This window comes from Lissotriton helveticus, chromosome 6 (genome assembly GCF_964261635.1).
Source record: "Lissotriton helveticus chromosome 6, aLisHel1.1, whole genome shotgun sequence".
NCBI classification, from domain to species: domain Eukaryota; kingdom Metazoa; phylum Chordata; class Amphibia; order Caudata; family Salamandridae; genus Lissotriton; species Lissotriton helveticus.
In genome coordinates, this window is record NC_136067.1 from 10780654 (window position 1) to 10806026 (window position 25373).

At 50.9% G+C, this 25373-nt stretch overlaps 1 protein-coding gene across 2 annotated transcripts in view; it reads left to right on the forward strand.

Moving 5' to 3' along the window:
• Positions 1–11992, forward strand: part of SRF (serum response factor) — a 194667-nt gene extending 182675 nt beyond the window's left edge. For both annotated transcript variants that reach the window (XM_078647274.1, XM_078647275.1), the window contains exons 6-7: positions 56–132; positions 7432–11992. In XM_078647274.1, coding sequence (XP_078503400.1) covers positions 56–132; positions 7432–7527 — 173 coding nt within the window. In that variant the 3' untranslated portion in view covers positions 7528–11992. The remainder of the gene's footprint in view (positions 1–55; positions 133–7431) is intronic.
• Positions 11993–25373: the final 13381 nt, after the last annotated feature.

Below are 25373 nucleotides of genomic sequence, written 5' to 3' on the forward strand. Positions count from 1 at the left end.
TAACCAATACATTCTTTTATAGACTGGTGATGAACTAAACCTTCTTTTGTTCCAGGTGGTGTGCAACAAGTATTTCTAACTGCTCCATCGGGAACGGTGCAGATCCCGGTCTCTGCTGTTCAGCTCCACCAAGTAAGATTACAACTGTGATCCCCTAGCGCTTCATTTCTAGGCAGAGGACATTTGTTTAAATCTGCTAGTACTACTCGTAGTGGGAATAAAATGATCTTGGGGAGAGGAGTTGGCCTAACGGCTAGGGCGGTCGACCTCGAATCTGGGGAACTGGGTTTGAGTCTCGGCAATGACGCTGAACATCCTGTGATTCTGGGCAAATCACTAATTTCCCCGTGCCTAACAAAAAAAATGAATGTGTCCTCATGTAACGCAACTGGTGCTATGTAAAGCACACTGCTACCGGGTCAAGTTTGCGCTATATAAAACTCTGTAAAATAAAAAAATGTGAAGACCTATCCTGGCTTTCATTCCGAGGCAGATCCAGTGATCTGTGAAGCTCGAGTAGCACTTGGATATACCTCACTTTTTCAGGATATCAATACAAGGAGCTTTGCTGCAAAGATTTATCAAGCTTGTACTTTTCATTGATTCCCAAGCGAGAATCATCCGCGTCGTCAAGCTGTGGGAGTCTCATGATCACATTAACGGATAAAAGTTGATTTGTAAAGCACAGTAACCCAGTGCTGGTGGAACACTAAGAGAATCAAATATTACTGAAACGGGACAAACTGCACTGTGGGAAAACGGAGACCTATTACTGGACAAAGTAGACAACATTGTCTACAGTGAGAATAACCAGAGCCACGATTTTCTAAATGTGAGAGGATGTAATTCTACTTAACTGAAATGTAATTAGTTCTAGATGCTGGCAGTGAACATTGAAGGCTTTTCAGCATAATGGTAAATCATGCCCAAGACACTACAAACTTAGTCACTGAATTAGCCTACTCATTTATTGAAAAAGAGCAAAACTTTAACCAATGAGTTACATGAGAAGTGGAAACTTTAGAGAAAAAAAACTTTAACCAATGCGAGCATAATGAAGACCACACCCCAAATATATCTTCCCTTGGATTTCTACCTCACTTTTTGTCTGAAGGGAGTCCCTTCAAACTCTACTCACATCTGATTTCAATTTTGGATGAGTAATATTTAATTTCCAGCAGTACTTCAGCTTTCTAACACATTCTGATCCAAGAGACTTGATTCAAGCTGCATTTTTAGCAGGGTCTGAATCCTCAAAAAAAGGTACAAGGCTTATAGTACTTGTGGTGAAAAGGACCACTCCGATGCTCTTGGCAAGGAACAAATCTACTTATAACTGGCTCATAAATGTAAAAACTGGAAGAGTGGCACAAACTTTACAACAAAGCACCTTATGGACAAGGAAGAAACATTTCTCCTGTGGCTGTAGAAATCAAGCCAAAGGGGACACGCTCATGAAAGAATATCTCTTCAGAACCACCTAACAAAACCAGTGAATGAGTTCATTCTTAGCATAAAGTCATCTCTGAGATAGTTTCTGATGAGGAAGAACATCTATGTCGAGGAGACCGGTACCAGGATTTATCCGTGCCCTGCCTGGCTCCTCCAGAGGGGGGACAACCAGTGCCAGAATCCATCTGTGCCCTGCATGGCTCCTCCAGAGAGATAAAACCGGTGCCAGGATCCATCCGTGCCCTGCCTGGCTCCTCCAGAGGGATGAAAACCGGTCCCAGAATCCATCTGTGCCCTGCATGGCTCCTCCAGAGGGGGGGGGGCGACCAGTGCCAGAATCCATCTGTGCCCTGCATGGCTCCTCCAGAGGGGGGACGACCGGTGCCAGAATCCATCTGTGCCCTGCCTGGCTCCTCCAGAGGGGGGACGACCGGTGCCAGAATCCATCCATGCCCTGCCTGGCTCCTCCAGAGGGGGGACGACCAGTGCCAGAATCCATCTGTGCCCTGCCTGGCTCCTCCAGAGGGATGAAAACCGGTGCCAGGATCCATCCGTGCCCTGCCTGGCTCCTCCAGAGGGATGAAAACTGGTGCCAGGATCCATCCGTGCCCTGCCTGGCTCCTCCAGAGGGATGAAAACAGGTGCCAGAATCCATCCGTATCCTGCCTCCCTCCTCCAGAGGGGGGACGACCAGTGCCAGAATCCATCTGTGTCCTGCCTGGCTCCTCCAGAGGGAGGACGACCAGTGCCAGAATCCATCTGTGCCCTGCCTGGCTCCTCCAGAGGGGGGACGACCAGTGGCAGAATCCATCCGTGCCCTGCCTGGCTCCTCCAGAGGGATGAAAACCGGTGCCAGAATCCATCTGTGCCCTGCATGGCTCCACCAGAAGGGGGACGACCGGTGCCAGAATCCATCTGTGTCCTGCCTGGCTCCTCCAGAGGGAGGACGACCAGTGCCAGAATCCATCTGTGCCCTGCCTGGCTCCTCCAGAGGGAGGACGACCGGTGCCAGAATCCATCCATGCCCTGCCTGGCTCCTCCAGAGGGGGGACGACCAGTGCCAGAATCCATCCGTGCCCTGCCTGGCTCCTCCAGAGGGGGGACGACCAGTGCCAGAATCCATCCGTGCCCTGCCTGGCTCCTCCAGAGGGGGGACGACCGGTGCCAGAATCCATCCGTGCCCTGCCTGGCTCCTCCAGAGGGATGAAAACCGGTGCCAGAATCCATCTGTGCCCTGCATGGCTCCACCAGAAGGGGGACGACCGGTGCCAGAATCCATCTGTGTCCTGCCTGGCTCCTCCAGAGGGGGGACGACCAGTGCCAGAATCCATCTGTGCCCTGCCTGACTCCTCCAGAGGGGGGACGACCAGTGCCAGAATCCATCTGTGCCCTGCCTGGCTCCTCCAGAGGGAGGACGACCAGTGCCAGAATCCATCTGTGCCCTGCCTGGCTCCTCCAGAGGGGGGACGACCAGTGCCAGAATCCATCTGTGCCCTGCCTGGCTCCTCCAGAGGGGGGACGACCAGTGCCAGGATCCATCCGTGCCCTGCATGGCTCCTCCAGAGGGATGAAAACAGGTGCCAGAATCCATCCGTCTCCTGCCTCCCTCCTCCAGAGGGGGGACGACCAGTGCCAGAATCCATCTGTGTCCTGCCTGGCTCCTCCAGAGGGAGGACGACCAGTGCCAGTATCCATCTGTGCCCTGCCTGGCTCCTCCAGAGGGGGGACGACCAGTGGCAGAATCCATCCGTGCCCTGCCTGGCTCCTCCAGAGGGATGAAAACCGGTGCCAGAATCCATCTGTGCCCTGCATGGCTCCTCCAGAGGGGGGACGACTGGTGCCAGAATCCATCTGTGCCCTGCATGGCTCCTCCAGAGGGGGGGGGACCAGTGCCAGAATCCATCCGTGCCCTGCCTGGCTCCTCCAGAGGGAGGACAACCAGTGCCAGAATTCATCTGTGTCCTGCCTGGCTCCTCCAGAGGGGGGACGACCGGTGCCAGAATCCATCCATGCCCTTCCTGGCTCCTCCAGAGGGGGGACGACCAGTGCCAGAATCCATCCACGCCCTGCCTGGCTCCTCCAGAGGGGGGACGACCGGTGCCAGAATCCATCTGTGCCCTGCCTGGCTCCTCCAGAGGGGGGACGACCAGTGCCAGAATCCATCCGTGCCCTGCCTGGCTCCTCCAGAGGGATGAAAACCGGTGCCAGAATCCATCCGTGCCCTGCATGGCTCCACCAGAAGGGGGACGACCAGTGCCAGAATCCATCTGTGTCCTGCCTGGCTCCTCCAGAGGGAGGACGACCAGTGCCAGAATCCATCTGTGCCCTGCCTGGCTCCTCCAGAGGGAGGACGACCGGTGCCAGAATCCATCCGTGCCCTGCATGGCTCCTCCAGAGGGGGGACGACCAGTGCCATAATCCATCCGTGCCCTGCCTGGCTCCTCCAGAGGGAGGACGACCAGAGCCAGAATCCATCCGTGCCCTGCCTGGCTCCTCCAGAGGGAGGACGACCAGTGCCAGAATCCATCCATGCCCTGCCTGGCTCCTCCAGAGGGGGGACGACCAGTGCCAGAATCCATCCGTGCCCTGCCTGGCTCCTCCAGAGGGATGAAAACCGGTGCCAGAATCCATCTGTGCCCTGCCTGGCGCCTCCAGAGGGGGGACGACCAGTGCCAGAATCCATCTGTGCCCTGCATGGCTCCTCCAGAGGGGGGACGACCGGTGCCAGAATCCATCTGTGCCCTGCCTGGCTCCTCCAGAGGGGGGACGACCGGTGCCAGAATCCATCTGTGCCCTGCCTGGCTCCTCCAGAGGGGGGACGACCGGTGCCAGAATCCATCTGTGCCCTGCCTGGCTCCTCCAGAGGGGGGACGACCGGTGCCAGAATCCATCTGTGCCCTGCCTGGCTCCTCCAGAGGGGGGACTACCAGTTCCAGAATCCATCTGTGCCCTGCCTGGCTCCTCCAGAGGGGGGACGACCAGTGCCAGAATCCATCCGTGCCCTGCCTGGCTCCTCCAGAGGGGGGGGGGGACCAGTGCCAGAATCCATCTGTGCCCTGCATGGCTCCTCCAGAGGGGGGACGACCAGTGCCAGAATCCATCTGTGCCCTGCATGGCTCCTCCAGAGGAGGGACGACCAGTGCCAGAATCCATCCGTGCCCTGCCTGGCTCCTCCAGAGGGGGGACGACCAGTGCCAGAATCCATCCGTGCCCTGCCTGGCGCCTCCAGAGGGGGGACGACCAGTGCCAGAATCTACCTGTGCCCTGCATGGCTCCTCCAGAGGGAGGACGACCAGTGCCAGAATCCATCTGTGCCCTGCATGGCTCCTCCAGAGGGAGGACGACCAGTGCTAGAATCCATCTGTGCCCTGCATGGCTCCTCCAGAGGAAGGACGACCAGTGCTAGAATCCATCTGTGCCCTGCCTGTCTCCTCCAGAGGGGAGGGGGAAGACCCTTTTTTGTCACTCTTGGGGATGTGATGGGGTCGGAGATGCTGCAGTTTCTTGAATTACTTGACCAGGCATGGAGGAAAGACAGATTCTTTTAGTTCAGACTAGCAATCCAGTGTCTGTGTGGCAATTGGTATAACGGTAACTTATCTTAATTCTGTGCTGCGATCGCTTGACACTGAGGTTCCATGAACATGCAATTTTTTTTTACATTTTTGGGGGACTTTTATATAGCACAAACTCGAACCGAAGGTATCGGAGCTCTGTAGATTGGCACCAGTTGCATTGCAGACGGACACATTCCTATTTTGGTATGCACAGGGAGATTAAGTGATTTGCCCAGAATCACAGGATGTTGAGCATCCCTGCCAAGACTCGAACCAGATACCCCAGCTTCGAGGTCAACATGCTGCTCTTCCGATATCAGTGGAGTAGGTTCAGCAGTAAAGGATTGTCCAACACTACTGATGACAGAACCGCGTGCCTCTCTTCCGATATCAGTGGAGTAGGTTCAGCAGTAAAGGATTGTCCAACACTACTGATGACAGAACCGCGTGCCTCTCTTCCGATATCAGTGGAGTAGGTTCAGCAGTAAAGGATTGTCCAACACTACTGATGACAGAACCGCGTGCCTCTCTTCTGATATCAGTAGAGTAGGTTCAGCAGTAAAGGATTGTCCAACACTACTGATGACAGAACCGCGTGCCTCTCTTCCGCAATCAGTAGAGTAGGTTCAGTAGTAAAGGATTGTCCAACACTACTCAAGGCAGGAGTACTCTTGCTCCTCTTCCGCTATCAGTAGAGTAGGTTCAGCAGTAAAGGATTGTCCAACACTACTGATGACAGAACCCCGTGCCTCTCTTCCGATAGAACTAGAATAGGTTCAGCAGTAAAGGATTGTCCAACACTACTGATGACAGAACCGCGTGCCTCTCTTCTGATATCAGTAGAGTAGGTTCAGCAGTAAAGGATTGTCCAACACTACTGATGGCGGAACCGTGTACCTCTCTTCCGATATCAGTTGAGTAGGTTCAGCAGTAAAGGGTTGTCCGACACTACTGATGACAGAACCGCATGCCTCTCTTCCGATAGAACTAGAATAGGTTCAGCAGTAAAGGATTGTCCAACACTACTGATGACAGAACCGCGTGCCTCTCTTCTGATATCAGTTGAGTAGGTTCAGCAGTAAAGGATTGTCCAACACTACGGATGATGGAACCGCGTGCCTCTCTTCCGATATCAGTGGAGTAGGTTCAGCAGTAAAGGATTGTCCAACACTACGGATGATGGAACCGCGTGCCTCTCTTCCGATATCAGTTGAGTAGGTACAGCAGTAAAGGGTTATTCAACACTACTGATGACAGAACCGTGTGCCTCTCTTCCGATATCAGTTGAGTAGGTTCAGCAGTAAAGTGTTGTCCGACACCTCTGATGACAGAACCGCGTGCCTCTCTTCCGATATCAGTGGAGTAGGTTCAGCAGTAAAGGATTGTCCAACACTACGGATGACGGAACCGCGTGCCTCTCTTCCGATATCAGTTGAGTAGGTTCAGCAGTAAAGGGTTGTCCGACACTACTGATGACAGAACCGCGTGCCTCTCTTCCGATATCAGTAGAGTAGGTTCAGCAGTAAAGGATTGTCCAACACTACTGATGACAGAACCGCGTGCCTCTCTTCCGATATCAGTGGAGTAGGTTCAGCAGTAAAGGATTGTCCAACACTACGGATGACGGAACCGCGTGCCTCTCTTCCGATATCAGTTGAGTAGGTTCAGCAGTAAAGGGTTGTCCGACACTACTGATGACAGAACCGCGTGCCTCTCTTCCGATATCAGTAGAGTAGGTTCAGCAGTAAAGGATTGTCCAACACTACTGATGACAGAACCGCATGCCTCTCTTCCGATAGAACTAGAATAGGTTCAGCAGTAAAGGATTGTCCAACACTACGGATGACGGAACCGCGTGCCTCTCTTCCGATATCATTAGAGTAGGTTCAGCAGTAAAGGATTGTTCAACACTACTCCTTCCAGGACCACTCTTGCTGCACTTCCAATAGGTTCAGAAGTTCAGATTTAGTTGTAGGGTAGAATGTTTCTTAGTAATGTTTCAGCAGGGACAAGTGGCAAATATTTTGTTTTTTTCTTGTTTCGCCTATTGGGTGCGGATGGAAATGTAAAGCCCTGGTGGCTGCTTTTAAAGGCCATTATTCTTTTCTTAAGCTCTGGACTTTTTTGGCAACCCCTCCCAAGTATTAATTTTAGTTTCCAGTAGGTTATATTTGCTGGTGGTACTAAACGTTAGTGACTCTTGGCCATATCACTTACTGTTCATCTTATTTTAGTACTAGAGTTGTTATTGCAGTGTTATTCCTGTGTGGCAATATTTTTAATTTGCTTTACGCCCCTGTGATAGTAAATAATTGTTGTTTCACTGCAATGGAACCATGTGATTTCACTTTTTAGTAACCATTATTTTTGTTGAAAGTGCTTTAGTCCTCCTGAAGTTTCCAGTAACCTCTCTTCACTTTAGATGGCGGTTATTGGCCAGCAGTCCGGCAGTGGGAGCAGCTTGACAGAACTCCAGGTTGTCAACTTGGACACAACACACAACTGCAAGAGTGACTGACCGACCACCTGGCCTACTCTTCTGCCCCGTGGCTGAGAGCACCTGGCGTGAAGCAAGAACTGCAGCAGTTTTACTTAATACAGACTGCCTCACTTATTTATTTGTTGCCTTCTCACGTTTTCTTTATATACACGTGTAAGAATACAGAGGTGAAGTCCTGCTCGCTTTGAGCGCCCGGCCTGGAGGAGGCGTAACACTGTTGTGTTAAAACATAAAGGAATGTGAGAATGTTCTGGTTCAGGCTAGCCTGACTCCAGTCTAAAGAGCCATCTGTGTAGGGGCAAGGGCAGAATGGAGATTTGTGTGGAGAATGGCAGGTCTACGGGAGGATGGATTAGCTCAGACGTGCCTGAGATGTTTGGCATCTAAAAAGACGATTTGTATTTTTAATGCTGTAACCAGCTCAGCTGTATCCTTTGCTTGATGATGGACAGACAGAGGTGTCACTGCTCTTAATGTTTGCCTCCGCAGAGCCCATCCATGCACTCGTTTTCTAGTGCCCAGGAGCTGGCACGTCTGAGCGGCACAGTGGGAAGCAGAGTGACTGGGGAAGAACCTTCGTCCGATGTGAGGACTCGTATATCCTCTATGTATGAGTGGGATACATAAACTACGTCCCTTGTGCTGCTCCCTTACGTGACTGCATGGGGGACGGTCCAAGAGAAAAAGGTGGCGGGCAGTGTCCCATGCCAGCTTTCCTTGGCATGAGGGGTGCTAGAATGGGCTCACGAATCCTGAACTAAGTGTGAATCCCTCCGTCCCAGGCACTAGAATGAACATGGTCTATCATTTTCACACGGCTGCGCTTCGGCTGCACGACTGGCTCCTTCGGAGGGATCATCTCCTTGACTGCTCTTCTGATGGGGTTCCTGCAGTGGGAGGGAATTGCTTCATGGTTTGGGATGGAGGCGGCAGTGACTCCTGTAGTGGTGATCTTGTCATGAACCTCCTCGGAGTTGAACTGCTCATGTGCAATATTTGCTGGGAGTAGGGGGAGACTGCTGGGCTTTGGTGAAGAGCTGTGTACGTAATGATAAAAGCATGCCATCCTGGGCATTCTCGCGATACACATTTTAGACCCTGAGAGTGGTATGAAACCCAGTGTTTCCCCCGGTCTTAAAATGACAAGAGTTCATGTGATGGATGGTGGGGCAGGTGCATTGTGTACAGATATCCGTGTGGTTATAACTTGCCCTTAGCTAGGACTGCTCCCATGCTTGCCGGGGAGACACAACCTCAGTAAATTCTGAAATGTATTTTTGTAAGAATAACAGCTTTTCTGTGTTCCTTCTAAAATGCACCAGAGTAAACAGCAAGTGACATTGCTGTGATCAGTGCAGTGTGTGATTTACTGTATATCCTGGAGTTGAACTCCGTGTGTGCTAGTGAATGGAAACTACGCGCTAGAGTAAACAAAGTGGTTCCTCGTGCCAGTAAAGTTAATATCAACAGTATGTGGGTCATACACTAATGTATTCCCTTGAATATATAATGCAATGTCTTGCATATCAGTGAAAGTATATAACTCCGTTCTGAAGTGATAGTAACGTTACTGTATTCGCCACAACATGGTTGTCGCGTGCCGGCAGAAGATGCCGTTCATATATTTGGCCTAGTTTATACGATGTTTCTGCACATCTCACTGTAGTTGTGTACCCGGATATATACAGCCTATTTGTGTGTCTTGTACCATTGCACATCCCCTTTAGGAACCTGGGCCACTGTGGTATTCCTCATTTGAGGCCATGCGGCATGGGAGTAGTAGGGACATGAAGTCGTATCCTGGGTGAAGCTTTACATGGTGCTCTAAGCCAAGCCGCATACCCAGTGCTGCTGGGTTGCATTGCAGTGTGCCTCTTGGTTGCACTGCTACCTACGACATGGATATTGCTAGCAGGGAACATACATTGCATTGCATGCTTTTTTTCTGGTGCCTTGTTTGGACCTTGTGCATTTTGGTAACTTGGTCCAATTTTCAATAGCCTAAGTCTTGATTGTTGAAAAAGGCATTGAGCACTGCATCAGGTTAGAAAGCATCTTGGCTGTTACCTACGTAAGTAGGCATTGCCCAAATCCTGTAATCTTGTCTACTGGACAAAGCATAGTCTTGAGTAGACTTGCTGCTGCGTGTGGCGTTTCAGATTTTTTTTTTGTTCTCACTGAAAGCAGCAGGGTGTGTGGTATGCAGTCTCTTGTACACTTGCACGCAGTAAACCTAACCTTATATACCACTGGTCTTGCAAGTGGCACCACCACTTACTGACCATGCTGGTTTATCCCAACTAGCGATGAAGATGGGGGTAGTGTATTCCCTACTGGAATGTATTTGCGGGTAGGGGATTCCTATGGTGTGGTTTGTCAGTATTTGTGTCAGACACTTTTCATTCGTTGTGCCATAAGATATGTCGGGGAGAAGCCACTCTTGAGTGCGGCCATGACTGCTTTGAGTAAGCTCTGCCTTCATACAGAGGGTGACGTAGGAATAATACACCCTGCTTTTTTATTAAGAGGCAGTGGGTTGGGCAGGGGTAGACCTGTGTGGTTTTTCTCTTCAAAGAGAAGGAAAGGGCGTTAAACGTTTTTTAGTAAAATAAAAACTGATGAAAGCCTTGAAGAAAATACTTTATTTTTCTAAGTGTTAAGCTCAGTATTTATGTATTTCCTAAAAAGGAATAAAGACACAGGCTCTTGTACAGTTTTCATGAGTTTTGTCTACACGTTTGTATCACATGAGGAGAGGGCTAGGGCAGGGGGAGGGGAGTTTCATTTACTTTTTTATATGTTTTGGAACATTGGCATTTAAGTTTATCAATTGTACCTCTTCTGCCAAATCTTCTATTTGAGTGTGAGATGGGCAGTAACATGTTTTCTGTTGGGGTGGGGAAGAGTTGGTAGGAAGTATGAAATGATGTGGGGTTGTGCTCAGGTGAGGACCTGCTACTTAACCTTTGTTTAAAGGTTCTTCGGATGGATTAGTAAAGGTTGATGTGATGCCATCACCATCTAAACTGCCACCTGATGAATAGTGCAAGCACCTTTTGAGAGTACACCTGGGGGCCTTCCATGATCATTTATGCTGTCCCGAAGCATGCAGCTTGATTCTGCTGTAGTCCTTTGTAACGCAGGCCTCAAGTGCAGAACAATATGGAATAAAATAAGATTAGATAAACCGTAAAGGCCATAGTGGAGGAGCTCTCAGTGCAACTGTATGATATTTGATACAAGGTGGATGCCTGGCGTTAAACATTCTAGGTTAATGTCGCTTGACAACTTCCTGAGCAGGCAGAGATCTGAAGAAAGAAGAATCTTGCTGCCAGGCTGAAGAGCGGAGTTCTGTGGACGAAGTTCTGTAGGATGTCCTTGGCCTCTGCGGCTAGACTTCAGAATACACATTTGTAGATTCAATCTTGGGCAGCTTTTTGTTTTTGCATCACTACAAATACTCCTTTGTATTGATGAATGGTGTCTTTTTTTCCTGTTCTTTAGACCAGCTTTGATGCATCTTAGAACTCAAAAGATTTGACAACTGCACATGTGTTAAGACAATCAAAGAAACAAAGCCACAGTTAAAAGACTTTAAGGTGGCCAGAATAAAACAAAAAAACCTGACCTTTCTCCATTACAGTTGATGGCTAACCAGAATTCTTATCCCTTAAAAAAAAATATACTGGACTCTAACACTCGTCTTGTTGGTATGATTGAAACTTGTGGTGGTAAATATGAGTTTTAGTACTTAAGTGACCTGCGCCTTCTACTGTTGTACCTACAGTCCTGTCTACTACTGTACTGGGCGATCACTTCATCATGTGAGTAACTCAGCACACGATTTCTTTCATAAACGGTCTAATTCTTAAACATCTTTCTACACCTATACTGTCCATCCTGTTTTTTGTCTTATGTTTAATTGTATTCTTAAGTATTCACCAAACATGTCTAATCTGACGTAGAGGCCTAGTGGAGATGACTTGACTGGTGGTTAGCAGTTCAAGTATTTTATTGGACTTTCTAGCTGCCACCAAAGCTAAGGTCACCTGATGACTTTACTGGCTCGCTCTCATTTCTCGGTTTACTTCTGACCTTTAGAACTCCTGCCCTGAGCATTTTGCTTGAATTCTGATCCCCCGAGCTCTGGCTCTTTTTGGAGGGAAGTGTCTGCGCAGAAATCACACATCTTTTTACTGCAGCCTGAGGAAAATTGAGTAGTTTAAATGCTAATGTTCTGTTTGAGAATTTGTCTGAACACTTCTGTATCAGGGAAAAATAGGCATTTATTGTGTGGTGAAGAATTCACTCTAATTTTATGGTTGTTTTGAAGTTTATTTGTGTGTTTTTATTTTTTTATTTGAGAAATTCCAGGATCGTTCCTGGAAGGGATGTGGAAGTAAACACCGTACTGTGTACATAACCTTCTTTTGTATAAAACAAAAATTATATACTTTCAATAAAGGTATGAATTTGTGCACAATTTTGACCTTTCTCTGTCCCTATCATTGTGTTTAAGTATAAGATTGCATCTCCTTGTAAAGCTGTGTTTAAATGTATGTACGGTTATTGTTTTTGTACTCTGGGGACAAACTTTTCCTGGTATCAGTTTAGAATGAATTATGAATATTTGTATTGCGCAGCTGCTGCCAAACATGGCTGATCATGCACTGACCATAAACCATGCGGACTGTGACCCTCTAAGACATCTAAAAAAGCCATGTCTTAACTGATGAAGAGGTTGAGTCAAGGTAAGTGACATTTTGTTCCACATTTTGAGAAGTACTTAGAAAAATTACTTATAATCCCCAGTTTAGATTGACTGTAAGCTGAGGACCATAAAGCCTACTGTGTGACTTTCGGCATGCGCGTGGAGCGGAAGTGCCAGAAAAGCAGGGCACATTGAAAGTATTGCCTTGTGGCCTCTTTAGCGGGCTCTGATGGCAACGCTAGTGGATATGGAGAACAGATGCAGAGTTAAGACCAGGGGGGATCTTGGTGGATCTATTTAGACGCAGACTGAGCCTAGCTGCTAGAATTTAGATTGGTTAAATTGTTTTGCTGTTGCAGGTGGGAGAATATTACCGTCTGGCTGCAAGATATTGGCGGAGGTATAGGGTTGATCGTGCCACGTTTTTAACAGCTACAAGCAGTTAGACACTGTGAGGAATTGGGGTGTTATATGGTGTGGTTGAGCGACCTCGCTGTGGAATACAATTAACAGACCCCTTTAGGACCCTTAGGTTTTGTTTGTAAAAAAAACCTTGATCTCAACCCTGTATAGCTGTAGCTCTGAGCAACAAGACTTGTACAAAGGAACAAGTGAAAAGTATTTAAACCGCACGAAAACAAATCTAGAAATCGAAAAGACACTAATGAAATCCAACACCTATTAATAACAAGCATTTGCAATGCAGTAGGTCTGCATTTCTAAAAGTTGGAGCTATTGGCGTTGCATTATTTGCTATGCCAATAGCTCAACTTCAGTAATGCGAGATCTATTGCATTGCAAATACTTGTTTTTAGTGTTTAAAAAAAAAAAGACTCCGCCCAGGGGCTGCAATTACGGATAGAAAAATGTGTGAAAGACACATTAGTGATGTTCCTTAACTTGGAATTACCCCCAGGCGTCAGACTGGATCTGCAAAGTTTTCATCAGCAGTACCCCTGTGCATCAGAAGGTGGTGATGGTGGCTTGGCATCCGTCGTAGGTGTCGTGATCGCTGGGATGATGTTGCGGCAGCTACTTTGACGACACCCTCGTGCGATGACTTCAGTGCTTTCTTTTTCCGCGCCAGCAGCGCAGATCCGGAGGGAGCGGTACCCCCAGTCAATTTTTGACAGTTTTGGGGGGATTTTTCTCTGTTCTGAGTCTTTGACGCCTGGTGGTGGCTCTGCGTGGTTCAAGGTCCCGGTCCCGTGGGAGAATGAGGGACCGGTCGCGGGCCACCACCACCATCATTCAATGAAGTCTTCTCACTCTGGGTCAGGTAAGGCAAAGTACAAGAAGTGCTGTCGCTCTTCGCCTTCCCAGTCGCGCGACATAACTGAGGGTGGTGCCACCCCCGTGGCTCCGGCAGAGCCTACGCAGTTGCCGACGGCCTATCCGGCCTTCCCGGGTCAGTCTGCGACTCTGGCCCAGCGGCAGGAATTTTGTCAGCCATGGCCTGCCTCTTTGGCCCGTCAGGCCCTGACTGCGCGCCATCGGGCCTGTGGGTCCGACTGGGGGCCCCCGCCCTTCCGCTCCGGCCTCTGTCCTGCGCAACCCCCAAGGATCAATGCATGGATCCCAGCCGATGTCGGTTGGCCTCGTACGACTGCCGTCTATGGCACCGCTGCCGGGGTCAGCAGCCTCCCTGGCCAACGCCACCCCTGGCTTCCACTCCGACATGGACACCGTGCCGGTGGCTATATACGCAGATGGGGGATTTTTATCCCTTTATCCATCTTCCTCCTTTTCCGCTTTCCCAGCAGGTTACAAAAGACTGGGAGGGGTCTGAAGACCCTCTCGCAACCCAATGAGAGTTAGATCCAGACTGGGAAGAAGATTTGGAGGACGCAGGTGGACTGGATTTTTCTCCAGAACTTGGCGCACTGTCTCCTTCTACCGAGGCTATGGAGGAAGGTGGTACTTATTCAGTGGTGTTGCGTAGGGCAGCCGAGGCTCTCTATGTCAAGCTCCCTACAGTCGCCGTCGGGACTAACCTCCTGACAGAAGTACTTTGGCTGGCGTCTTCCTCTACGGAGCTGCTGCTGCCCTTCAATGACGCACTTTCGGGCCCTGGTCCAGGCCCAACACAGGGGCTCCTGTGGATAGGAACGTGACCCGACGCCATCACCCGGCCCAGGCGACCCCATTTTCCTCTCCCAAAACCCTACCCGAGAGCTTGGTTGTCAAAGCCTCTGCATCCCCAACCACATTCCCTTCCGCAACTCCGGACAGGGAATCCAAGAAACTGGAGCAGTTTGTGAAGATTTTCTCTTCCAGTTCAGAGTTGCGGTCTGTGAACACCGCATGCCTCTTGGGCTGTTATTCCCACTCTGTGTGGCATATGGTGGCGTAGGTGCTGCCTCAGTGTCCGTAGGAGGCCCGGACGGTGCTTTCCCAAGCTACTGCTGAGGGGAGAGATGCAGCCAAGTTCACGATTCGTTGTGGCCTTGACACCGCCGACTCGCTGGGCAGAGCAATTTCCACAACAGTGGCACTACGCCATCACGCCTGGCTGAGGACAACTGGCTTTTCTGAGGATGTCCAGAATACTCTGATGGACGTGCCTTTTGATGGCACTTGTCTTTTTGGTGACAAGGTAGACAGTGCATTGGAGCGTTTTAAGGACTTAAGGACTACGGGCAAGTCCCTGGGCCTTTCAGCCACATGCACTCCTTCTGCTTTTTGCTCCTTTGGTGGCCAAGGAAGGGGCTCCCAAACAAGTTTGTTTCAGAGCCACAGCCTGCACAGCAACAGTCTAAGCGCAGCCATGGACGTGGGACCTAACGAGGTTGGTCATGGGGCCAGCGGGCCGGTCAGTCTACCACCTCCCCTGCCACCACTGCCTCCAAACCTTCCTAGTCCGGTGTTTCAAGCCCCCCAAACGCCAGTGGGCAGCTGGATTCACCATCACCTAACCCACTGGTGCACCATCACTTTGGACAGGTGGGTTTTACAGATGGTCCAAAGAGGCTACTCCCGCCCCTTCGAGACTACCCCTCCAGCCATGCCACCACAGTACCACCTCATGTTGGGGGATCACTTGGCACTTCTCCAGCAGGAAGTTACGGCCCTCTTGGCCAAGGGGGCCATCGAGCACGTTCCGACGCCAGAAGTAGGTTGTGGTTTTTACTCCCACTACTTCTTGGTTCCAAAGAAGGACAAGGGCATGCGTCCCCTATTAGACCTTTGGAATGTCAATCGCTCCCTCCGGAAGGAGAAGTTCAAGATGCTCACACTTGCTCATGTCTTGTCTGTCCTAGACCCGCAAGACTGGATGGTAGCGTTGGACTTGCAGGACGCCTATGTTCATATCCCCGTCCTGCCGGCCCACCGGCGTGACCTGCGGTTCACGGTAGGCCACGAGCACTTTCAGTTCACTGTGCTCCCCTTTGGCCTTACCAGCGCCCCTCGGGTGTTCACGAAAGTGATGCCGGTGGTCGCAGCTCAGGGGTTTCAGTCTTCCCCCTATCTCGACGACTGGTTGTTGAAGGCGGGCTTGCCCCGGGCAGTCGTCTTCCCACCTCCAGACTACGGCCGACCTCCTGCATTTTCTTGGGTTCTCCATCACAAAGTCACACCTGATTCCCTCTCGGAAGCGGACACGGGGCAGTTCGGGTTTATCCTCCTGAACAGCAAGTCCGGGACATTTGGTCTAGGATTCGGATCTTTCGGCCCTTGTCCTGGGTTTCAGTCAGAATGACCTTGAGACTGCCTGGGCTCATGGCCTCATGCATCTTGCTGACCAATCATGGCAGATGGGGTCTGCAGTGGGACCTGAAGTTCCAGTGGGCGCAGCATCAAGGGGACCTGTTAGAGTATGTCCAGATCTTGGAGGGCACTGTACAACAGTTGCAGTGGTGGCTTACGAACCAGCAATGGGTCAGCAGCAGAGCACTCCCGTCCCCATCCGGAGCACACAGTGGTGACAGATGCATCCCTCCTGGGATGCTGTCTGAGGCTGCAGGGAACGCCACAGGTGCCCACAGGGTATACTGGGAAGATGGACTCCTGTACTCTGAGTCAAGAGACCCCAAGCCTGGTGCAACCAGGAGGCTGGTCATCCCCTTGTCTCAGAGGGGGTTCCTTCTCACCTTGGCCCATGAGATTCCCCTTGCAGGTCACTTAGGTCAGACAAAGACTTGGAACAGACTTGTCTCACACTTTCACTGGCCCCACATGAATGAGAATACCAAGGAGTTTTGTCGCTCCTGTGTCACTTGCCAAGCCAGTGGTAAGTCAGGTGGCACAACAAAGGCCCCCCTCATACCACTACCTGTGGTGGGGGTTCCCTTTGAAAGAGTGGGGATTGACATTGTTGGTCCAATGGAACCCCAGACAGCATCAGGGCACACGTTTATACTGGTGGTGGTGGACCATGCCACCAGGTATCCTGAAGCTATTCCACTTAGGACCACTACAGCACCTGTAGTGGCAAGAGCCCTAGTTGGAGTGTTCTCCAGAGTGGGCTTCCCTAAGGAGGTTGTTTCTGACAGAGGTGCAAACTTCATGTCAGGCTATCTGACTGCAATGTGGAAGGAATGTGGTGTCAACTACAAGTTCACCACACCCTATCATCCACAGTGCAATGGGCTTGTTGAAAGATTCAACAGGACCCTCAAAGGGATGATTCATGGACTACCTGAAAAGCTCAGGTGTAGATGGGATGTCCTGATACCCTGCCTCTTGTTTGCTTACAGAGAGGTCCCACAGAAGGGGGTTGGCTACAGCCCTTTTGAACTTCTGTATGGGCATCCTGTAAGAGGACCCCTGTGTTTGGTGAAGGAAGGATGGGAGAGACCTCTCAAAAAGCCTGCAACCAACATAGTGGACTATGTACTTGGTCTCCGCTCCAGGATGGCTGAATACATGGAGAAGGCATCTAAAAACCTTGAGGCCAGCCAAGAACTCCAAAAAGCTTGGCATGACCAGAAGGCTGTCCTGACTGTGTACAAGCCTGGACAGAAAGTGTGGGTGCTGGAGCCAGTGGCCCCAGCAGCTCTCAAAGACAAATGGTCTGGGCCCCACACAATCATTGATCAAAAGGGAGAGGTCCCCTACCTGGTGGACCTTGGAACTCCCAGGAGCCCCCTCAGGGTGCTCCATGTGAACAGGCTCAAGGCATATGTCGACAGGAAGGACATGAGCTTGCTCATGGCCACAGATGAGGGACAGGAGGAAGAGAGTGACCCTCTCCCAGACCTGCTCACTCAGAATCCTGATGATGGATCAGTAGATGGTGTTGTCTTTTGTGGCAGCCTCTCTGAACATCAGCAACAGGATTGTAGACAAGTTCTGCAATCCTTTAGACATATGTTCTCTCTGATCCCCAGTCAAACTGATTGGTGTACCCATGAAGTTGACACTGGAGACAGTCTGCCTGTCAAGAGTAAAATCTACAGACAGCCTGATCATGTCAGAGACTGCATCAAGACAGAAGTGCAGAAAATGTTGGAGCTGGGAGTCATTGAGCCCTCAGATAGCCCTTGGGCTAACCCAGTAGTTCTAGTGCCAAAGCCTCACACCCAGGGTGGTAAGAAAGAGCTGAGGTTTTGCGTAGACTACAGAGGACTCAATGCAGTCACTAAGACTGATGCCCACCCAATACCAAGAGCAGATGAACTTATAGATAGATTGGCTTCTGCCTTGACCTGACCGCTGGGTATTGGTAAATCAGGTTAGCTGAGGAGGCCAAGCCCAAGACAGCATTTTCTACCCCTGGTGGGCATTATCAATTTGTGGTAATGCCCTTTGGTTTGAAAAATGCACCTGCCACCTTCCAAAGGTTGGTGAATCAAGTTCTCACTGGGTTGGATGACTTCTGTGCAGCATATCTTGATGATATAGCTGTCTTTAGTTCCACCTGGGAGGATCACCTGGTCCACCTGAGGAAAGTGTTAGAGGCACTGTTAAAGGCAGGTCTCACTATCAAGGCCACTAAATGCCAGATAGGGCAGACACAGGTTGTGTACCTGGGCCACCTTGTAGGTGGAGGCCAGGTTCAACCCTTGGAGAGCAAGATACTGGCCATCAAGGACTGGGCTCCTCCAACCACCCAGACTCAGGTTCGAGCTTTCTTGGGCCTGACTGGGTACCATAGGAAATTTGTCAAGAATTATGGGTCCATTGTGACTCCACTTAATGACCTGACAAGTAAAAAGATGCCAAAGAAAGTTCAGTGGACAGCAAGCTGTCAGAAAGCATTCAATGACCTAAAGCAGGCCATGTGCACAGCACCTATCCTAAAGAGTCCAGACTACTCCAAGACCTTCATTGTCCAAACAGATGCTTCTGAGTTGGGTGTGGGAGCTGTTCTATCTCAGCTGAATTTTGATGGTAACGACCAGCCTATTGCTTTTATTAGCAGAAGGCTGACCCCCAGAGAGAAAAATTGGTCAGCTATTGAGAGGGAGGCCTTTGCTGTGGTGTGGGCCCTGAAAAAGTTGGTCTTACTTGTTTGGCACTCACTTTAAGATTCAGACCGACCATAAGCCCCTCTTATGGCTAAATCAGATGAAGGGTGAAAACCCCAAACTACTTAGGTGGTCCATTTCCCTACAGGGGATGGATTTTACAGTGGAGCATAGACCTTGTACTGATCATGGCAATGCTGATGGGCTCTCCAGGTATTTCCACTTAGAGCAAGAAGACTCACCTGGTCAAGGTTAGCTTATTGTCCCAAAGTTTTGGGGGGGGGTAATGTAGGAGAGTAGGGTCTGCAATCCTATGATCACCCAGATTTTTGCTTTTTGCTTCACTGGTTTACGACTTTGCCTGGCTGTGGGCCTGCTAATCAGACCCACAGCCTAGCTGTTCTCTCAACTCCAAATTGTACCCAGGTACTGAATTGGCACTGGGCCCTCTCCAAGTCCCTGTAACCAGGGCTGAGGTGTACCCAGAAGTCTCCCAGGGGCTGCAGCATGTATTATGCCACCCCTGGGTTGACTAACTAAATCAGACACAACTGGCTGCTTGACAGCTGGGGCAAGGTGGTGTAATCACCCTTTGCTTTAGATATAGTATTCCTATATCTAAACCTACAATGGACACCTATATTCCTATCAGTCACTCCTATGGCAGGCCTTAACAATCCTGAAGGCGTGGAATAAGGTGAAATGGTGCTCTGGCATGAGCTGAGCCCGTTTGCAGCTTGCGGAACCAAGTCCTAATAGCTGTTCCATGATAACGCTATACCATATACTCTTAAGTGCATTATAATCCTTGCGGTTATATGCCAACTCTGGTATCGCTTTAGCAAAACATGTCGAGTAAGGTGTCATACGAATTGGAATACTAACCCCTCGCCAATTCTGGCGACGGGGTTAGCATTCCACCCTTCTAGAGGGACACGACATGTATGTAACCTGTAACCCCGGTTAAAGTCAGACATAGCCTCAGCTCCACAAGATGGATGCTGCCACCGAGACACAAGTCTGCCCTCCTGCTGCTGGGAGTCCTCCCAGCACAGGAGGCAAGGACAAAGGGTTTCCTGCAAGGGGCGGTGCCAGCACCGTCCCAGACAGGATTTTGTGTATCCTAGGTAGGCAGGACTTTAGAGGAAGGTGACTGCAAGTGGCACCCCGGTGCTCACTGTGCATAGGCCGGCTTGAACCAGTTCCAGGGGCACTCCAGCCCCTGATCTGGGGAAAGCCTGCCAAAGGAGAGGGGTGTAACCACCCCCTCCTAGTCCCACCCATAGGGCAGGACTTAGTCGCGTGCCAGCCCCCTTTTGCAGGATAAAGGTAGGAGCAGGCCCCCTTCCAAATTAGATCATCTTTGAATCCTGAAACTACTTTCCACGAAAGGAACTCAAGACTTCTTCCTAAGATTTCTCCCTTGTGACTAAGGAGTAGTCACCCTGCAGCAGCAGGCACCAACCAAGCATCGCGGTCTGCTGTAAGTCTCCTCACCGGATCAAGACTGCCCAGCTCGATGAGAACCGGCTTCCCTGGCACCTCTGACCTCTACCTGCATCATCAGCCCAGCTGTGATCTATGGGTGTGACGAGACCTCGAGGGACCGGCCATCTTCCAAGACTGCACGACGCTTGACCAGCACGACTCCCGAGTGACCCTCGACCGAGTGCTTTGGGGTAAGAGAAGCCCCAACTCTGAGCAGCTCCAGCACCGAAGTTCAGCTCCCCTGCATCCACGAGATCTGCGTGGGGCCCTTCTGCTCTTTACTGCTCATCGCGTTGTCCAGGTCGCTTGCCCGTTGGCTAGTGGCCCTCTGACGACGAACTTCGACGACAAACACCGCTGGTCTGGTTGCTCCAGACTGGCCCTTGCTCCCCTCCAACAGAGGAGCACCCTGGACCCTCCTGGTCCACTCCAGACGCCATTTTAAGTCCACCGCGTGGGCTTGCATTTGCTAAGACTTGTTGCCCCAATCCTGGGTCCAGCGACGTCGACAGCAGATATCTTCGTGGGACAGCTCGCACCTCCATCCTGGTCGCCGACAACGCCTCCTGGTCCGAGAGACTGCAGAGCCCAGCAGCGCCCACTCACCTGGTTGAGGTGACTTCGTCCGGTGCCACTCTGGTGCCCACCTAAATCACTGGCTAGTGATTCAGAACTTGGTCCCCTCTGCTTACAGGTCTTCTTCCCGATCCAGGCTTGGATCCCCAAGAACTTCTTCACTGGTCGCCTGCCAGCAACTTCTTTCTTCAGGCTCCTGGTTCATCAACGAAGAAACCCGACGACATTTGAACCCTATGCAGCCGCAGCCCCTGGGCTAGGTAAACCGAGTACTCCGGTGCTCCAGCGTAGACCAACTCTCTAAGTGTCTAGAACCACTTTCGTTTTTGACCTACCTAGTCTGGTTCGCCCGAAAACACTGACTTTGCTTTTACTAGCCTCCATAGACTTTTTCCCGCCTTACGCGTGAGAGTTCCCACTCTGCACACGACGTCCCTAGGCCTCCTGCTTGTAATCTAAGGGTTCAGTAGTCCAGTCCTAGCGATCCTAAAGCCTATGAGAATAGTTACTTACCTGCTAGTATTTCGCATTCCACTTGTATAGTATATGGTTTTTCGTGCCCCTCGGGCATTTGTGTAAATTGTGCGACTTTAAGTATTTCTTTAAGAGTTTTGTTGTGTGCTTAGCTCCCTGTCTCATAAAGATCCAGGGTAGTCTTGTTATAAATAAATATACTTTATTTTTCATAACAACTTGTGTGGTGTCCTTTCACTTGGTGTTCAAGGGGTATATGTGATGGTAAAACAGATGGCTTAACACGCCCTCTAGAGTTTAGCCTAAAGACTGCACGTGTCCATGCTACTAGGATAGCTGGTCTATCAGGTTGACTTACAACCAAACATCAATAAGGGTTGTTTGGACTGATACATAGTGTTCACTAGAATAGTGAGCACTGCATATCAGGCCAACTTCTCACAGGGGGGCCACATGGAGAGGCAGAGATTAGAGGCCTCTGGTCTCCAGCGGAATCCAGGCTCTATATCCACTTTCTGGAGCTCTGGGCTATCCTACTTGCACTGAAGGTATTCCTTCCCTCTGTCAAGGGGCGAGTACTCAAAACCACCTAGCCTTCAGAAAACAACTTAAAACATGGATATTCGATAAGTAAACCTCCCCCCCCCTTCCTCAAGCGCCTTGAGACCCTATGGGTATGTAGTGCGCTATACAAATTCTGACTTGAGTAGTGCAGGTGTTCTCAGACAACACCACTGCCATGTGGTACTGCAACAAGCAATGACATCAAGGCATTTCCCTGGTGGTTTAACACTTGGCAGGTTCTTTGAACGCCAGGGCGGACTAATTCAGCCGCAGGTGCCTGATGGATCACAAATGGCGTCTTCACTCGGAGGTGGCGCAAGGTCTCTTTCAACAATGGGAAGAGCCTTGATTAGATCTATTCGCCACTGAAGAGAACGCGCAATGTCATCAGTTCTGCATGTTGGGATTTCCGAGGCGGCACTCGCTCGGTAACTCTTTTTGTCACAAGTGGAGTTGCGGTCTATTGTACGCCTTTCTGCCTATACCACGTCTACCCAGAGTGCTGAAGTAGATCAGGTGCGACTGGGCCCAAGTCGTTCTTGTGGCCCTGAACTGGGCTCGATGAGTTTGGTATCCCGAGCTACTCAGTATAAGCATGGATCCCCAGATCCGGCTGCCTCTTCTGTCGCAGCAGCAGGGGACGGTCCTCCACCCGAACCTGTCCAGCCTCCACCTCCATGCCTGTAAATTGAGCAGCGACCGTTTATTCCATTTGACTTGCCTCCTGAAGTCTGTGATATCATTCTGGCAGCCAGGCGTCCCTCCACTGAATCTGTATACGCCTGCAGGTGGAACAAATTTGTGGCATGGGTCACAGCAAAGGCTGTGGACCCCCTTTCTGCCCCTCTTTCAGAAGACCTTTTGTTCCTTCTTTCTCTGGCCCAGCAGGTCACTATTAAGGGCTACCTTTCTGCAATTGCTGCCTTTCTCAGGCTCCCTGGTCAACCCTCCTGTAGGAACTGGGGTCGCCAGTTCCCCGGGGGTAGCCTGGCACGAGCAGGTAGGCACCCGAAAGCTCAGGTGTTTAGTGACTACACAGCACACGCATCCACTGAGACAATAAATGCACACGCAATGACTGAGACCACACCAGAATGCTAGATTCAAATCAATAAGTTAGTTATGTAAGATTAGCATCAGGGTGAGTAACGATTCACAAGAGTAGAACTCATTAGCTTCTCTTAAAAACACATGGGCTTCATCACTCAGTAATAAATACTAAAATGAATAAATATTAGATAACTGTAGGCATTTCATTACTCTGCATTACTGGTTTCACTAGGGTACAACCAAACATTTCCTGACGCAGGTCTGGGTATGCCAATAAAGATCAGGTAACTACTCCCTAGGCAGGAATAGAACTTCTTATGCAGGAATAAAGCATTTTCTCACGCAGGATTAAGCAGTGCATTAAATGTGGATAAAACATTTCGTTAGATGTAAACCATTTCATTAGATATAAGATATTTCATTAGATATAGAACATTTCATTAGATAGGCAACCGGTGCATTAGGCCAGCTTATTCATTGTGGGAAACAGAACTGAACCCTTCAACTGGGCAAGGCACGTCAGCTAGTATCGTTCCCTCTAGCAAGGAGTTAACTACTATGGCCAAGATTGTCACTAAAGGCCGTTGCCCATGTTCTTTGCACTCGGGCCCTTATCGGTTAACAGGGGGGCCAACGGGGCCCCAGACAGTCTTCCCCGGAGGTGGGGCGGTCACAGGCCTTACGGCTGCCCACCCGGGGGGTTACCTCAATCTTCGGGCCTCCCTCGGCCCCTTGCGATGGGTTCTTGCTGGCAGGTGGGGCTCCGATGTTCAGACGGTCCCTGTGCTGCTGGGAGGGGACCGGTCCCGGGCCTCGGGACCAGTCTGAGGCACAGCGCTGAAGCAGGCAGCAGCAGAAAGGGCCCGGGCGTCTCTCAGCCTTCCCCTGGACCCGAGGACCAATTGCAGCAGGCGGAGGGGAGGCACGCCCACGGCCGCCAATGGCAGCGCGGCCTGCGGGCAAGGCAGCCTCTCCAATCGCGGCTGGGGCCCTGGCGCACCAGAGGACAGCGCCTCACCTCAACGTTCTGGGGGGCCGAGCACGGCCCGCGGCAAGACGGTTGCGGCCCTCTCCTGGCGTAGGGGGGCTGCAGGGGCAGATGACATGGCTCTGCAAGGGAAATTGTGGTGAGTACTTCAAGGAGCGCTGCGGGGACGCAGCAGCGCTCCGGGGGCCCAGTACTTGTCCCACACCGCAGGCACAGCTCTGAAAGCGGGGCAGGTTCACGGGTGACAGGCCGGCGGGTGCTCGATGAGAATAGCGCCTCGAGGCACCACAAGCCTGAGGAGGGTGGTGCTTGGCTGTAGTGGCGCTTGGGGGGAAGCCCCAGCAATAGCGCTTCAGGCAGTAACAGTCTGTAGGCTCACAGCGCTCCTTAAGGGGCCCACAGGAGAGCGCTTGAGGAGCAATGGGACAGGTTTGGGCTACAGCGTTATGGAAGAGCGCTTCTCCAGCAGTTAAACAAGGCAGGACAGCGATTCAGACAGTTCAGTCCGAGGGGATGCGCAGGGGCAGCACAGTCCAGTACCTGGTTGATCCCCCCCCCCACTAGTCCTGGTTAGCGCAAGTGAGCTTCTTCTTGGCGCCTGTTGGTTCTTGCGCCCTTTGGGTGAAGTGACTTCTTGGTTCCTTGAGGGGGGGGGGGGTGATGAGTTGAAGGCTTGACAGCAGGTCACTTCAGATGGTCCCTGGGTTCCCCTCCCACCGGGCCAGATCAGTGGGCTAGTCCAGGGTACCTCACTCTACTTGGAAGGCAGCACCTAAGCCCTGTCACTCCCAGTGGCATAGGTCCCTGACTAGGCCCTACCGCCTTAATCTCCTGCGTGGGTCCCCCAGGTCAGTGATGCCCCAACTGACTGGAAAGTTTCCCTCCCTTTCCTTATATAGCGGCAGTTGGTGTCACCTCCCCTGTTCTAGAAGGTTCCAGGAGCTTCCCTCATTCTAGCTATGGGCAGGCTGGTATTGCTACATTGTTTAAGGGTTCCAGCCAGTTCCTGGCTACTAGAGTGCGCCTAAAAAGACTACGCTGCGGTAGCAGGGGTCAGTGGCAGCCATCTTAGGGGAAGAGAGCACCTGCACCTTAACATTTGGAACAATGGGAAGGTGCCCAGATACCTAAGGCCAACAAAAAGTAGGTGGGAAAAATGAGGCCAAGGCGGAAAAAAAAATAAGGAAGCCCACCCTAGGGCTGACAGGTCTAACACCTCCTTTTCAAGTCCCCTGTTGTAAATTGATTTCTCAAAGGCATTACTTACCTTTTCCCTCCTATTCCGTTTGTGATGTGGGACTTGAATCTGGATCTTACTTATTTGATGTGCGCTCCTTTTGAGCCGCTACATTTACTAACTTTGAAGACTGCTTTCCTGGTTGCCATCACCTCCGCTAGGTGTGTGAGTGAGCTCCAGGCTCTTTCCTGTATACTCCTTTTCTGTCTGTTCATCCGGACACGGTTGTGCTTCGCACTGGTCCTTCCTTCTTGCCAAACGTTGTCACTGCCTTCGATATCTGGCAAACTATCACCTTGCCCACTTTCTTTCCGCCTCCTTCCAGAGAGGAAGAGAGGCTCCACTGTCTGGACCCAAAACGTGCAC